The sequence below is a fragment of the Habropoda laboriosa genome, unplaced genomic scaffold (assembly GCF_001263275.1).
Source record: "Habropoda laboriosa isolate 0110345459 unplaced genomic scaffold, ASM126327v1 scaffold24, whole genome shotgun sequence".
Lineage (NCBI taxonomy): Eukaryota > Metazoa > Arthropoda > Insecta > Hymenoptera > Apidae > Habropoda > Habropoda laboriosa.
This window is the reverse complement of record NW_017100128.1, coordinates 7,207-21,076: the sequence shown is the minus strand read 5'-3', so window position 1 is coordinate 21,076 and position 13,870 is coordinate 7,207. Positions and strand designations below refer to the sequence as shown.

General features: G+C 35.0%; 1 protein-coding gene and 1 pseudogene across 1 annotated transcript in view; one reads left to right on the top strand and one right to left on the bottom strand.

Moving 5' to 3' along the window:
* The window catches only part of LOC108579206, a 4,544-nt pseudogene extending 4,115 nt beyond the window's left edge, over positions 1 to 429 (bottom strand).
* A 3,780-nt stretch (positions 430 to 4,209) lies between these two features.
* Positions 4,210 to 13,870, top strand: part of LOC108578818 (gamma-glutamyl hydrolase A-like) — an 11,430-nt gene continuing 1,769 nt past the window's right edge. The window contains exons 1-4 of the mRNA XM_017942256.1: positions 4,210 to 4,309; positions 6,528 to 6,651; positions 7,207 to 7,257; positions 10,130 to 10,204. Of these exons, the coding sequence (XP_017797745.1) occupies positions 4,210 to 4,309; positions 6,528 to 6,651; positions 7,207 to 7,257; positions 10,130 to 10,204 (350 nt within the window). The remainder of the gene's footprint in view (positions 4,310 to 6,527; positions 6,652 to 7,206; positions 7,258 to 10,129; positions 10,205 to 13,870) is intronic.

Sequence of the window (13,870 nt, the reverse complement as noted above, 5' to 3'; positions counted from 1 at the left end):
ATTATTATTACATTTTTTTTTAATCGTTTCAATATGTATATATAAAGTTAATTAAATTCTACATTATAGAAAATAATATTTTAAAGATGTATATTATTATTAAACATGTATAGCATGGAATACGTACCTAGCAGATTTAAGTCTACTAATCAAAGATCCTCTACCTTGACCAGCTACTGACACTGGCTTAGGTGTCATTGTTTGTATTAGATTTAATATATTACCTCTACCTAATCCCATTGGAGAACTTATTGGTATTTCACTTGTAAATGGGAGATTAGAATGTTTTTGGGTTTGGTTTTTAGAACTACTAGCAACAGCTGATACAGATTGTGCTATGGTTTCATGTTTAGACTTTTCTTTTTCTAACATTTTTAACAAGAAAGTTCCTCTTCCTTTACCAATTGGCTTTTCTTTATTATGATCCATTTTTTTAAGATATATTATGGGATAATTGTATTTTGTATCAAATTTCTACAAACAGGTGTAATGTAAATTTCAAACATGAAAAATTATGATAAATTAAAAATATAAATAGGTTTGTGACTTTTCAAATAAAACTCAAATATAACAAACATCTATAAAACTACATATTTAATCAAATTTGTTTTTTACAATAAATTATAAAAATTACTAACAATAATTAATAAACATTATTTAACAATTACAATGTATTTAAAAAAAAAAATAATGGTCACCAAAATTTTAACATGTGAAGTTACTTACAAAGATGTTTATCTTATTAAATGTAAAATTGTATTTATGTTCAAAATGTACTTTCTATTATTATCATAGTACATTCATTTACAATTTAATTAAATTACCAGATAAAAGAAATGAACATGATACGAAGTTTTTATACCACTCGAATATAATACATACTAATGTTAACAAATCGATACAATTATTACATAAATGCAAAAATAGGTTCGAAGTAAATAAAACACGAAGTAATGTAAAATATAAAATATATTTCATATTTGATGAAAATAAAAATGTCAGCAAAAATAAATGAAATAAACAATTTTTAATTATAAATGACGTTTAAATTAAGTCAAAGAATTTACTCATACAAATATACGGTATTTATTAATCTATAATAAAAGACCAATAATCATGTATAGTAAAAGCATTACGTTTCATATACTGTTATATTCATTTACAAACAAAGTTTCATTGAATATCACATTTTTTAAATGTATTTATTTACACACATTATGAGGACGTGTTTAAAAGCCAAAAGAATTAATATTGAAAAATACTATTAATAAATATTGTACTTACTTTAAAAATAAATATTATTTAATAGAAACAAAAATCTGAACTTTAATGACTGAAAAGTACTGTAATGAAAAACCAATTCAAAACATATTGCCGGCAAGTATTGTCCGGCAAAACAAACGTGAGGTTTCTAAAGTCATCACTTGATTAAATAAAATAAAATCGGTCAGCAGTGATCAACAGTGATCAGACCAGTGATGCCAGAATCGTGGAACGTGGGCCGTGGACCGAAGCCGTTACCCCCACTATGACCTACCGCCATCTCCCACTATATCGTCCTCGTGCTCTCACGCAAGGGTAGTGGTAGCTCTGTCCGTGTGCTAAGCCTGTTCAGCTCTTTCCGCCAATAATCTACGCCACCTCGTGACACTCAAGCAATCTGAGCGCATGAGTAACAATCAGGAGATTCCCTTTGAATCTTGGTGCGACGGTGTTACTTTTTATTTTTAATTATTTTCTAATTTCACTTTGTAACTTTTCAGTGAAATAAAAAATTTGAGAAATATTGATGTGCAAAGCACTTAACAAGGAGACTACATACCTAACCTCCGAGGATTTTAACGAAATTTGGAGGGATGAATCTAGAAATCGAAAAATGACATTCTGTAAAATATTTCATTTCATATCTCTAAAAAAGAATTTTTTACACCTGTCGATTTTACCATCTTCTATGGTGTGATTGTATGTATGTAATGTCTAAACTCGCCGTTTTATATCGTAGGAGGCATAACAAAAGCTCTGATTTTTTACACGGTCGGTATTTCAGAACGTTCAACATAAAAATACATTAAGTGCAAGGTCTGTCCTATATTTCATCTGCGACTGTACGTCGTATGTGATTTGACGTACCAGATGAATTATCATTTTATCCTTATCTACGACAAATTTAAAATGTCCATGGTTTTATGTGAAATGGTACGCGATGTCAATTATCACTTCAATATGTTCCCTTATTAGGTAATCAGAAGTTTGACTCGATTTTTAACAGTTTAACGTTTAATATAATTATGCTGAGTTTGAAAAAAATCTATGACACAGTGGCAGAAAGTGTTCAATTTGACATGAACTGTTTCGTATCCAGGATACTCGAAAAAAGAACCAATGACCGAATAGTCCCGAGCGTTACCGAACGCTCCTGACAACCATTCACGTAGCCAGAATCATGTGCGAAACGAACGTTTCTATTGAAAACAATTGTATTTCTGTAAGTTGAAAGTGAATACAAATGATATTAAAAAGTGTATGTCGTTGATTTATTCTATAATTTGGTGTTCTATGTTGATCGAATTGTTGAGGTCTTAACAGCAAAGGTTAACATATTACAAAACGTCTAAACGTCTGAAATATTGAATGTCTCTTTGCAATTTGCACTGTCAAATACTTTGAACATGATGTTTTGTGTGACAATAGAGACCTTTTAAAAGCTAAAAGTGACTACTGCGCAATTTATGTCATTGCCGCTGTTCCTAACATTAATCAAATCAGCAAATTAAAAAGTGGACATTAATTGTGCTAGAGATTATTGGGTACTTGAACAACTAAAATGCATTGAAGGAGCTCTGGGGTATCTAGACGATTAATTTATTCCGAAATCCCCTGGATTTTGAAGTTTGGCCGCCAGAGAGAAGCATCATACTGGTGTGTGACATAGAAATTATGACGTATCCGTTTATTATCAAGTAAAGTCAAATGGGATTAAAGTATTTAATGGGATTAGAGTATTTAATAGGATTAAAGTACATTGAAATAATTAATGCCAAAATATTACATATAGCATATTTGGGAATTTTCGAATAAGCGGGTTGGTAGTGGGGTCATCCCCTCTCCTATTTTCCTTCTCCTAGTAACGACACTTATGGATTCGTCAGTTTCTTCCTGACGTACATACTTAGATAGTTGATAGGGTGTTCTTAAAACATACTACTGTTGTGATTAGTCCGATTTATGTCGTCTTTGGACTCATTCTCACGCTTTAAGGCGTAATATGTGGAGTAGCAAGTGGGTCAATATTTATATCATTAAAAATCGCGGCTGTGCCTGTAATAAGCACTATGTAAAATTTTCTGTTTTACAAGAGTTATTTTATTTTATTTTGTAAAAGTGGATGTTTCTACAAAACTCGTAAATATTGCGGCGCTTTAAGTAAAGTTTCCAACAAAATGGCCGGCGCTTTAAGTGTTCACACGTTCCGTGCCGGACCGATTTTTGGTTATATGTATATTTTCCGCGCATACGCCCCACGTTGTCGAAACTGATAGTTTTGCTTTTCACCCTATATATCTTCTAATATTTATAAGATTGTAAAAATCATTATTATCAAGAAAAAGTTAACGTTTAAGATGCACTATAGAGCAAAGGAAAAATGTTTGTTTTAACAAATTATCGTCGTAGTTGCATAGTTTAAGTGAACGGAAGGAAAAGGCAGTAATATGAAATGGCTTGAACGGGAAATTAAGCCGTGGGGTGTATGTAGTCCAATAATCCGGCATTGCGGAAGTCCCGAGCGTTCTATTGTATCCTCTCAAGCGAAAACAGAATGAATAGAATAGAATGTTCCGAAGAATGAATCTACCCAAAAAAAAGATACAGTTTCGTTTAATTAATGTGTAATTGCACTTTGCAGGTACATCGAAGCACCTGCGGAAAAAATCATAAAATGTTACAGCTCGTTAAACAGTGTAACAATTTTCTCTACAACTTTTTCTTTTCAATCTCATTTAAAACAGAATTATAGTTTGGCCCTGTTGCTAGCATCACCCTGTATATTTTATTATTAGTGACGAAACTAATCTAAGAGATAAGAGTTTACCCATTAGAACACGATATATGGTGCAGAACGTTAACACAATGTTTCAGTTGACTATCATTAATAGTGCACAACAGTTCGTTGTTTTCGAACATTAATACATACTCTTCACAAAGTCAAGAATGTCGATAACACTTGCTACTTTTGTATTTACTACCCTCACCTTTGGGATTATGCCAGCGCAGTGTTCGTGGACTCCTATAAATTTTCGGCCAATAATTGGTAAAAAGAATAAGAGTACATACACCTCTAATAGTTGAGCATAAGATTACAACGCTGATACCACGTGCGTTACAAAAAGTATTGGGTTGAGCAAAAAGTTTGTGCCGATTTTTGATAGACTTTGTTTGAATAAGTTAGAGCAAATAAAACTCGATGAAAACATAGGAAGTTGGTACATATTTTGAAAGATCATTTTTTCACGTGTCTTTTGGAAGTAGATTCGTTACAACTACTAGTTTCTTCTCCGAGTTATAGTATTTTGAAGATGGATGCAGATAGAGTAGATTTCCAACACTTATTGTTTTCCTTTTACTGAAAAAGGAAAACACCACTAAATGGCAAACAAAGTATCTAATGTTTACGGAGAAGGTAGTCTATCGGAGGAAAATTGATCAGAAATTATTTGCAAAATTTAGAGATGAAAATTTTGATCTTAAAAGAAATTAAAAAAAAAATGGAATTTTCAAATTGCCGGGAAACGGCGGAAAGTTATAGAATAAAACGGTACACGTCTTATAGAGTAAAGATATTATTGCTTTAAAACACAGTTACTTAGAAATTGGCACGAATTTTCTGCTCAACCCAATAGTACGTTTCATTTGCCTTACGAAAAATAGTAGGTTTCAAGTAGCACATTTCAATGGTTGGCTACGAGAAAAAAGCATGTTTAGCTCTATAACGCAGTAACCGACAAGGTTTGATTATTTTTCTTTGGATCATATATGTAAGTCAGGTACGATCTAGTCTGATTTAATCAAAATTCTGTCTTGATCTGATCGTAATACAGTATACAGTATTCCCCGCTTAATTGACGCAGGCTCGGATCCATGTCGCGACTGTTATCGAGGGAGGTAGGTGTTCTGGGAAGAACCGGCTGTTATTTCTCTTCGGTTTCTTCTTTCTTGAACGCATGGAAAACTAGAGTGAGAAATATTTTCATATATTTTTCGTTCTGAAGGTTAGACGGAGTTATTATTTGTTAAACAATATTTTCAAAGGTTGAATTTTTCGACGCAAAGCGCATAATTTAAACCGATCGCACGTCGAAACGTGTTAGTTTTCGTCAGGAAATCGAAAATGTGCTATTCTTCGTGGCGAAACAGCACCTATAATGCGTTAATTTTCGCGGGAGAAGATCAAACGTGCTAATATTCGTAAGAAACGATGAAATGTGCTTTGCTATGTGGCAAATTGACACGTGCTGTTCTTCGTAAGATAAATGGAACGTGCTACTTTTGGTAACGCACGTCGAATAATAGTTGGAATTAAGGAGGTCTTCTTGTGTGACGGCCGTTTTTTTAGGCCTTCTTTGCTAATTAATAAATTACAGAAGTACGGTAACAGTTATTAACACGAGCTTTATTCCTATGTATAGGAAGAATCGTCCTTCGGAATTGTCCTTGAAGAATCATTACAAATTTTTTTGTTGAAAAATAATTAAATATGGCTGCTGTGGAACACGTCAAAAGGTGGGTCCATGGTTGCCATGATTTGAGCTGTTCTGCTTATCAGAAATAAAAAAATCCAATTGATTCTTATTTAGTATGCATGTCGCTATGGTCGGTAGTAGAATAAAAGAAAAATATTGAAAATTAAAAAAATGGCGGCACTTTGAATACGAAGTATCGATTTTTTCGACTTTTTTTCGTCTTTCAGAGGCTCTAAAAATCAGAAAAATATATATTTTGGCATAATTCTACTACCGACCATAGCCACACATGTTCTGAAGACATGTGCAAAATTTGAGTTCGATTGGTTCTCGTCTTTCAGAGGCTCCAAAAATCAGAAAAATGTATATTTTGGCATAATTCTACTACCGACCATAGCCACACATGTTCTAAAGACATGTGCAAAATTTGAGTTCGATTGGTTCAGTAGTTTTTGCCAGATCGTGGCAACCATTTCAGAAAACATGGTTCCGAGAAAAACGCGTTTAAAGTTTTCAGTGCAATTTAGATTCTCCCTGGATGTATCACACTAAACGAGCTGTAACTTCGTTATTTTATTGAATACAACTATAAAACTTCAGGAGTACATTCTTAAAGAGTTGTACCTTCGATATATGCAAAAAAATAAAATTCGATTTTTTGAAACCGTTACACTAGAAGACCCTCTTAAAGCTAAGTGGTACTATATGAAACATGTTACACTACTTCTATAACACTATTCATATCGTTATTATTTTTTTTATACATCTCCCTGAATTTATGTTTAAAAGGTATTTTATCGCAAGAAACAAGCGACAATATCACTTCGCAGTATCCTAAGAATTACAGTAGTTATATCGCTGCGTCGTACGTAAAATTTATTGAAGGGTCTGGTGCAAGGGTTGCTCCCATTTGGTAAGTGTTCAACGTTGTTGATAATTCTGATTTTATTGCTTGTAATGAACAATATAAGGAACGTATGTAAGCAGTACATCTACACATATATCACATTGATATGTAATTGCATAAAAAAAATTTGTGTGAGGGTGAATTATGTGACGTATAATTCATAAAAGCAAAGAATATGAATTCAATATTATTGACGACAATAGTTATATATTGAAACTTTCAGTTAATATTTAGAAAAGAAATTATTCGAAATTTATGCACTTATGTAGCCTTGTATATGTATATGTATTTATACTTCAAATTATAAAGTTAAACAGTGAATTTATATTAAACAAGAATGTTCTATTTTTTCTTTTTTTATCAAAAACGCGTTACTATTAAAATATCCAGTAATTGTAAACAATGTTCCTGAACAGTAATTGCTTACGATGACGATGATTTTACTCTGAAAATTTCTCAAAATTATACTCCTACATGTACGTGTAGGTACCATTTACGAGAAAAACACTGGCTAGTAACTGTTTGAACATCCTGTATATTCCTTAATTTTGGTTTTTCAAGGATCGGGAAAAATGAGTCATATTACGAAGATATCTTAGGCAAAGTAAATGGGTAAGAAGGAGACGTACAAAAGAACTTAAAAAAAAAAATAAGTAATATTATAATACAGGGTGGGACAAATACTTATATGTAATAATATGGAAAAGTGTTATATACAAAAGTTGCATGATATGGAGGAGGCCATAACGTGATGTAAATACTATTTTACGTGGATGTAGGCGTAGAAGAGATTTCAAGGATTTTTTTTTTTTTTTTTTTTAATGTGATTCTATTTCCTTATCGTTACATTACAGAAGATGTTGAAAATTTGTATCGATGCAAAGTTGCAATCTTTGTACCGCTGAATTACGTGCACGTCTTATCGTCTCTGAACATATTTTCAGTTTAATCGGCATTTCTTGATAGACCTTAATAAATCATTGTTTAGTGCTCCCCAGAGAAAGATTATCTAATTAGGTTGAGCTCGGAGAACAAATTGGCCACGAAACTGTCCACGTTCTGTCAATCAATTTGGATAATGTTCATTAGGTAAACATCATCTTTTACTCAATCTCTTATTGAATTTCGACGAGTTTCCTCATAAACGAGGATCATATCATAATCATATCTTGTTTTTCAAAAGAAAACTTCCAACTTGATTGTCACGGTGATATTTAGCAATCAATTATTGACACTGATCACTGTGGGATTTGGTTAAATACTTTTGTGTTTATTAGAATAAAAGTAACCCCACGCATCGCCGGTGCTGTTCACTTATAATCTCTCCTTTTATTATCCTCACCGCTGCTCCGATTCGCTCTCTTCCGGCTCGATGGTTCTCATTTTTTTCACACATACACACCTCACTCTCTTCTTCCTTTTCTCCACGCACGCATCCACATACACACACTCACACACGCCGCGATCGGCTTGACAACCCATGTTGTCTAAACATAACAAATACGCCACGCGCGATCGTCTTCTATTCGTTCTTCCTTTCCAGGCCCATTCACATCAACTCTCTCACATTCACTCTTTCATACCAGAACCCCCCACATTGCCGATATTCCACGCAATGTCGTAAATTGCCACAATGTTTAGGTTCGTAGTTGTATGCAATGTGGAGGAGATGGTTTAAATATGGGTTAGTGAAGTATTGAATCATGTTAAGTGGTTCGTCCTGTGATGCCCGGTTTTCTCCATTTCCTCGAAACTAGGAGCAGATATCACTGAGTTAAAACACTTAGGGATCGTCGTTGCGTGAAATGGAACTTTATTTAACAGAGATTTTTGATGATACGTGACGTGCGCGTGGTAGAATGGAGAATGAATGCGGAAATGGAGAAAATAGGGCTATTTAAGGGTTCTGGGAAGATGGACTTTGGGTTGTGACTATGCAGGAGAGTTGGAAGGTGAAGAGTCCAGTATGAGTAATGGTGAAAGTGGATGACTATTGTGAATACAGATAAATCTAAGGACTAAGAATGAAAATATTTGAGGGTGTAACAGTCCTATTGAAAATATTCGAACTACGATTTATGAACAAAATAACCAAATGACCAAAATGTGTTATTTCTCTTACCTCGCTATTTTAAAACATTTTTCAAGTAAGTTTGTTCTATTTTTTAAGCAATAATCTATTAAACCAAGAGCTAACTAACTAATAGTACTACATTGCTGACATTGTAAGCTTCTTTTTAGTATATGTTTTGTAATGAATACCATCGCTCTAAGCGTTCCTGACCAAAATCATCTAAATATGGGCTACACAGTTGGTAGCTTTATGATATGGGCTAATATGGGTTAGCCAATATTAGAATTCGGTGAATTGTAATAAGAAAAATACCAAAACATTAAAAAAAAAGACGACAAAAGAAAAAGATATATACGTTTGTGACTATTGTAAATAGTATTTAAGTTTAAGTTTACATTTTTATATGTACATTATATTACATTCTTTTTATATTACATTCTTATACTTCAACCTAATATTTTAACCTGAAAATATGCAGTTCTTACTTTTCATTTCGATTACTTTACGAGTGGCCCATATTTAGACCACTTTTCTAAAAATGAAGATTTTCCCTTTTATTTTAAATATACAATTTGCAACATACGTTGCTTTCGTTCAGCTTATTTTGATTTCATACATATATTCAAGTGTTAGGCGAGAGGAGACTAAGAAGCGACATTATTATTTACCATTTGGTGAATAATTAAGAAGCACCCTTAAGATTGATATTTAAGGCGCCAGGACAGCAGGTCTATGAACCACAATAAATTGTTCACCATATGTTAGAGGTCTAAGCAGTGAAATCGCTTGAAAGGATCAGCCATAAAAATACATTAAACATTCAAATGAAATAGTTATATTCGTTAACATATATACGGTTTATTTCTATGTTAATTTTCAGAAATTTCATCAATTTTACTTAGCAAACAAACTGATTCGTTTTTCCCTGCAGCAAAAAGTCCTTCGAGTGCAAAGGGGTAAAAATCATCCACAGGTTTGACAATAAACCTTGAAATAACAGTGTTAGGCCATATTTAGACCATCTCCTCGATTAGTAGAACATTAACATTGCGGCAAGACTGTCTGTTTACGTAAAAGTAAGAGCCAGTGAATTACCCGTGGTTCCTTGAATGATAGCAATCCGAAATCTCTACAACAACGGTTATCACACAGCGATGAAGAAAAAAAAAAGATAGAGCGTCACATTAAAAAAAAGATAAAGATGATCTTGAAATCTTCTCTAAGCCTGCACCCACGTGAAAAGCAGTTTTCATCACATTATGTCAACAATTTTGTATATACATAACATTTTTCTGTATTATTACAAATAAAGGAAATATTCCAGGTAGACGAAGTTTGTTTTTTTGCCCTGCCCTGTGTATTTTCTCAAATGTATCACAAGTTCTTATTTTTTTAAATTACTTTCCATAGAGTCCTGTTGCCTGACGGATCGTCATCGTTCAGTAACAAGAGTGGTTACGTCGACGCTGCAGATATGATTTATAAGTAACAAAGATATTTCTATTATCGAAGATAATACCGGTGCTTACAATTTTTCGATTTAGATTTCTCACTTATTTTTATGCGTTTCATACGAAGCCCTTGATAAAATACACATTTATACTCTTTTTCAAACGTGTGAAACACGGCTACATTCTTATACGATTCTTGTTTCATACAGGGTGTTCCATTTAAATCGACGTCTGCGAATATCTCCGAAAGTAATCGTGATACCGGAAAATGTTTGGAACAGAAGTTAAATGGTATCGAGGGGGCCATAATGTTTGATGTTGGTGCCTTTTTTGTAGGTAGAAACGTGTACACGTCATCTAGTATACTAATCCTTCTACCTTCTCAAAAAAAAAAAAACTCAAATCGTTAGGTCCAATTTTTAAAAAATTATACTCTTCTAAAGAGTGTCCGAATATTAGTGGGAGTCACCGTAGGTCTCTACTTAGGAGAATAATGCGCGGCGTGAAAATCTTTGGCTATTTGTAATGCAAACGGTGGTTAAAATTCGTAGAAGAGGGATATCTGTACCAGTGAGTAAAGAGATGAGTAAAGGATCGGAGTTCGAGGGTGAGTAAAGATGAGGGTTCGCGGATGAGTAAATGATCGGGTTTGACGAAAGAGAAAAGTATAATTCGGTGACAAACTAGATAGGAAAAGGAATGCGACAGATAGGAAGGGTGAAATTCTATCGGAGTCGGCATTATCGTTATCTAAAAAATGTGTTTATCCAAACGGTACCACTAATATCATTGTTGCGACCTCATTAGGGCGTGTCGTCGAATCTCTTTAGATGGTTTGGATTTTACGAATTTTCTTTATTTGTTAATAATTGTCTTTACAATGTGGTTTTCGCGAATATATCGTGGACGGTCTAAACTGCCTGGTAATTCAATGTTGACTGCCTTTTTTTCCTTTTTCGAGGCTGCCTTTATATTAGGGTTTTTGGGAGTTGCGAGTGGGGGAATTTAGGAATGCGTCTGTTAGGTAAGGACCAGGAATGTGTAAGGATAATGATCAGGACTCGTTAGGATTGAGTGTTCGATGGTTAGAAAGAATAATGCAGGGACAATGGTTAGGTAATGAATTTAAGGATTCGGTACAAAAAAATGGGTAGAGTGCATCAGCTTGAAGGTCTGCCGGAGATAAGACAGGAATTCGGTGGGAAAGTGGAAAACGCGCAGGTAGGTAGGTATAAGGATCTGGATGCATGGGAGTCAAGGGACAAAGGGATGAGGATTCGACAGGCGCAACGAAGTCTCGGTTTGGCGGATTGTCACAATAAACAAGTTAGTCACATTTGGCAGCCAGACCGAGATGCCGACGATCGACAAACACCATGGACGTACCGGCGCCATAGTCGAACAATACACTCTTCACTAGACCCAAACCACTTGGGGCCATAAACATGTTGGAATCCGGAGAGGAAAGTTGATATCGATTATATTTTAACAATATAACTTTTATTTTAACGATGACACTTATACTCGCGGATTCCGAATTTACAAGGCGCGAACTTCACGAAGGGAAGAGACGTTGTGGTTTTCTGCGGTGTAATCGGTTAATGTTTCTACGAGCTACAAACAGTTAAAGATTGTGAAAATCGCACTATCACGACTATCGGCGTAAACTGTAATAAATCTACAGATTCTTACATCTTTCGATGCCTGTCGCTTGTTTCTCCATCCACCGATTTCGATGAAATTTTCAGCGTGTGTATACTTAATTGACATAGATCTACAAAACGTATTTTTTAGATTTTCATTACGAGCTCATATAAAAAAGTTGTAAAAACGACCTTCGCTCTTTTCTTCGCGATTCCGACTAATTGCAGTTTTTTTTTTAAATTTATAGAAACGTCGGAATGACGGCAAAAAACCATTTCTCTAAGCTTTATAAAAATAGCGGTGCAAAATCAAATTTTTTTGATAGCGACCAATAACCGAGAAATTTTAAATTTATAGAAACGTCGGAATGACGGCAAAAAACCATTTCTCTAAGCTTTATAAAAATAACGGTGCAAAATCAAATTTTTTTGATAGCGACCAATAACCGAGAAGTCACGCGTACGCATTTGTTCGATCGCGCGCGGATGAGCCTCTGTTCTCCGCCCCTGAGCGCGGGCTCTACGCGCGCTCTGATTGGCCAGTGTTTTTCGTTAATAATTCAAAAACGAAACTTCAAACAACATTTTGGTCAAGGAAAAAGTTGTTCAGAGTCACACCAGCAACCCCCCATTCCCGGGTGTTACACTCTTTACGGGACACTCTGTATTTCGAGCCGAAATATTGTGAGCGCGTAAAATTAACTAAGACGTTTTGTGTTCTTAAAAAAGTGTATTTGGTACGAAAGGCTAGATCCGTATTGACTGGGCGTCGTTCGCAAAGGTACGTGTTCAACCGTCTCGTCAAGAGTGAGGAGTCAGGACGAGTCGTCCTGCCCATTCCTTGTTCACCTCCCCCGCGAAGCAAGCCCGGGAAAAACCCAAGGAGACGTCACCCCTACCGCGCGTGTTGGGCCCGGTCTCGAGTGACTCGCTTTACCCTCTTCGTGACGGATTTTCTCACACCTTTGACTGCAGAGCGTTCAGAAACGAAACGGACCAATCGTGCAATGCTTTAGCTGCAACAGCCGTGACAGTAGACGCTGTTCGCTGAACGACTGTTGCTGTTCGCAGTTAAAGGGTTAAGAGAAGGTTTCAGATTGTATTTGTTACGAAAGAAGCTATACTTTGGGCATACTAGTATTAGATGATCTGTTGCGATCGGTGTGTTACACTGTTCGCACGATAGAGCAGGTTCTTTTCTTTAGAAGATAGGTGTGGGAGATTTTCGAGTGTCCTATTTTAATGCGAGTTAAAACAACTGGTTCCCACCTGGACATGGTGGGCACTTTCGTGTCTTTTGAAAAAGAGATCGTTAAGGTGGACGTTGTTAATTTCCATTCCGTTTCACATTGGAGTTTCGATATTTTTTTAGCTGTACTTGATTAAGTCGTCCACGGAAGGATGATTTTTGTGATTAGTCGGAGTGATTGCAGCTTCCTTTGCGGCACGATCGGCTTTCTCATTCCCCGAGATACCTACGTGTTCAGAAATCCATATAAGTTTTATTTCATTTCCCTTATCGATGATTTTTTGGTGTACAGTAGACTCCCGTATAATGCGGTTAAACGTTACGCGTTATAGAAAATCGTGCTGTACGAGAACTTTTCTAGTATAACGCGAATAATATAAAGTATCACGTTTGGAATGATTATTGCCATGCCAATCTTTATTGTCTATGCTTTATCAAACAGGACAGTTTTTTGAAAAAAGTGACATATATACGCTGTTGGTTAAAAAAAGAAGAGCATATTATTAATCTATGTAATAAAGAAACAATCAAGAAAGAACAGAAACAATTATGAAACAGAATAAGTCGGTAACGATAAAGAAAAGAGTGTGAAATGCGGGGAATTCCTGTGTTTTATTATTTGGCGCGTTTTACGAGGAATCGCGTCATATGAAAACAGTACAGTAAATTCTCCACAAGTGTCAGTCCGCAAGGAACCTAAACCTGGCACTTGTAGAGTCAGGGAATACGTTTTCGAGCCTCGCGCCCGCCTTTGTAGTTTGCCGAACGATGACAAGGACAGCGAATAAAAGATAAGGAAGAAACGTGC